This window comes from Oncorhynchus mykiss, chromosome 18 (assembly GCF_057628025.1).
Source record: "Oncorhynchus mykiss isolate SJ-2025 chromosome 18, ASM5762802v1, whole genome shotgun sequence".
NCBI classification, from domain to species: domain Eukaryota; kingdom Metazoa; phylum Chordata; class Actinopteri; order Salmoniformes; family Salmonidae; genus Oncorhynchus; species Oncorhynchus mykiss.
In genome coordinates this window covers 19,435,001-19,437,500 of record NC_143039.1, presented here as the reverse complement: position 1 = coordinate 19,437,500, position 2,500 = coordinate 19,435,001, and the positions used below count along the sequence as shown (strand labels likewise).

General features: G+C 51.9%; 1 protein-coding gene across 3 annotated transcripts in view; it reads left to right on the top strand.

Moving 5' to 3' along the window:
* Positions 1-2,500, top strand: part of LOC118941096 (tomoregulin-2-like) — a 6,980-nt gene that overhangs the window by 574 nt on the left and 3,906 nt on the right. For all 3 annotated transcript variants that reach the window (XM_090207626.1, XM_036951854.2, XM_090207625.1), the window contains 2 exons: positions 1-145; positions 2,295-2,401. The exon at positions 1-145 is cut by the window's left edge. Coding sequence is in view for 2 of the 3 variants with exons in the window: in XM_036951854.2 (XP_036807749.1) it covers positions 1-145; positions 2,295-2,401 (252 nt within the window). In the remaining variant the exon portion in view is untranslated. The remainder of the gene's footprint in view (positions 146-2,294; positions 2,402-2,500) is intronic.

Here is a 2,500-nt window from a genome sequence, read left to right as displayed (position 1 = left end):
CCTCCGTCGTGGATATGGACAAGGTTTGACCGGGTTTGGCTCGCTGCCATGACGGTTGTGATGTGGATACAGATGAGACCGCTCCAAGCGTTTCCCACCGCTTCCCTCAGCCACTGTCAGACTCCTACCGGCTGGAACTGCTCTGGTAAACAACAACAACAACACGTGTTGACTTGCAGGAAGTGTAGATACATGAAGGTGAAATGTTAATGAGAGTTGTGTCTGACTGAGGAGTGGGTAGGATCTGTCTGACTGAGGAGTGGGTAGGATCTGTCTGACTGAGGAGTGGGTAGGATCTGTCTGACTGAGGAGTGGGTAGGATCTGTCTGACTGAGGAGTGGGAGGGATCTGTCTGACTGAGGAGTGGGTAGGATCTGTCTGACTGAGGAGTGGGAGGGATCTGTCTGACTGAGGAGTGGGTAGGATCTGTCTGACTGAGGAGTGGGTAGGATCTGTCTGACTGAGGAGTGGGTAGGATCTGTCTGACTGAGGAGTGGGAGGGATCTGTCTGACTGAGGAGTGGGTAGGATCTGTCTGACTGAGGAGTGGGTAGGATCTGTCTGACTGAGGAGTGGGAGGGATCTGTCTGACTGAGGAGTGGGTAGGATCTGTCTGACTGAGGAGTGGGTAGGATCTGTCTGACTGAGGAGTGGGTAGGATCTGTCTGACTGAGGAGTGGGTGGGATCTGTCTGACTGAGGAGTGGGTGGGATCTGTCTGACTGAGGAGTGGGAGGGATCTGTCTGACTGAGTAGTGGGAGGGATCTGTCTGACTGAGGAGTGGGGTGGGATCTGTCTGACTGAGGAGTGGGGTGGGATCTGTCTGACTGAGGAGTGGGTGGGATCTGTCTGACTGAGGAGTGGGTGGGATCTGTCTGACTGAGGAGGGGGTGGGTGTGATCTGTCTGACTGAGGAGTGGGTGGGATCTGTCTGACTGAGGAGTGGGAGGGATCTGTCTGACTGAGGAGTGGGTAGGATCTGTCTGACTGAGGAGGGGGTGGGTGTGATCTGTCTGACTGAGGAGTGGGTGTGATCTGTCTGACTGAGGAGGTGGTGGGTGTGATCTGTCTGACTGAGGAGGTGGTGGGTGTGATCTGTCTTACTGAGGAGGTGGTGGGTGTGATCTGTCTGACTGAGGAGGTGGTGGGTGTGATCTGTCTGACTGAGGAGGTGGTGGGTGTGATCTGTCTGACTGAGGAGGTGGTGGGTGTGATCTGTCTTACTGAGGAGGTGGTGGATGTGATCTGTCTTACTGAGGAGGTGGTGTGTGTGATCTGTCTGACTGAGGAGGTGGTGGGTGTGATCTGTCTGATTGAGGAGTGGGTGGGTGTGATCTGTCTGACTGAGGAGTGGGTGGGTGTGATCTGTCTGACTGAGGAGGTGGTGGGTGTGATCTGTCTGATTGAGGAGTGGGTGGGTGTGATCTGTCTGACTGAGGAGTCGGTGGGTGTGATCTGTCTGACTGAGGAGGTGGTGGGTGTGATCTGTCTGACTGAGGAGTGGGTGGGTGTGCGTGTAATCAGGTTGTACCATGTGTTATCAGTGGTAGGCAATAGGACTGATTCTCCTATCTGATCCTGTGTTCTATAGGACACAATTACATACAACCCCATTGCAACCCCATCTCTTAACAATTAGGCTAACAGACACACTAATCCACATGTTGAGCTCTCTGTTGAAAAAACAATTGTTTATAACTCTGGAGCTTCCTAGTTTAAAGGTTGAATAGATATAACCGAGAGGAGGTAGACTGAAGAAACCTCTCCTCAACTGGACTCAAGCTCAGGACGACAGGATGGAAATAAGCACCAACACAGCTTGATCCAAGTGTGGACCCTACATCAGATTGACAGCTAGGATGGGCTGAAGGACTACGTAAAAGTTGTTGAATGTCAACAGCTGCAGATGACTTCAAAGAAACCAGTTTTGTTGCCTTGTCCTCTTCCTCCCCCTCTTCCAGCCCTGTGTGTCCTTCACAAAATGTGGTTGTTCCTACTCTCCTCTGTTCCTCTCCTCCTCCTCGCTCCCCCGTTCTTTGGAGGAGAGAGCCAGAAATGAACGGGAAGTAAAAATACCCCAGTAATGGTGCTGCTGTTCTGACCCCACCATCTGTTTTACAGAGGACACACCGTAGGCTAGACACACACAGGCAGCAGTTACCACAGCCCTGGGCTCCAGTGGAGCGTGGACAAGGCACGAACAAGGCCACTGGAAGACATGTTGGATCCATGGTGGGTCCTCAGAGAGCCATTGTGGATCTATGGTTGATCCTCCTTCTATCTCTCTCTGTGTAGATTCAGAGGAGAGGGACTCAGTCTTCCAGTGTGACACAGACTCCTGTCAGTATGACGGGGAGTGTCTAAAGATAGCAGAGACCATGACCTGCGTCTGTGACTTTAAGGTAAGCATCTCTCTCTCTCTGTGTTTCTCTTTCTTTCTCTCTGTCTCTTCTTCCCTATTTTCTCTCTCTCTTTCCTTTGAGGCATCTCTGTCATCTTGT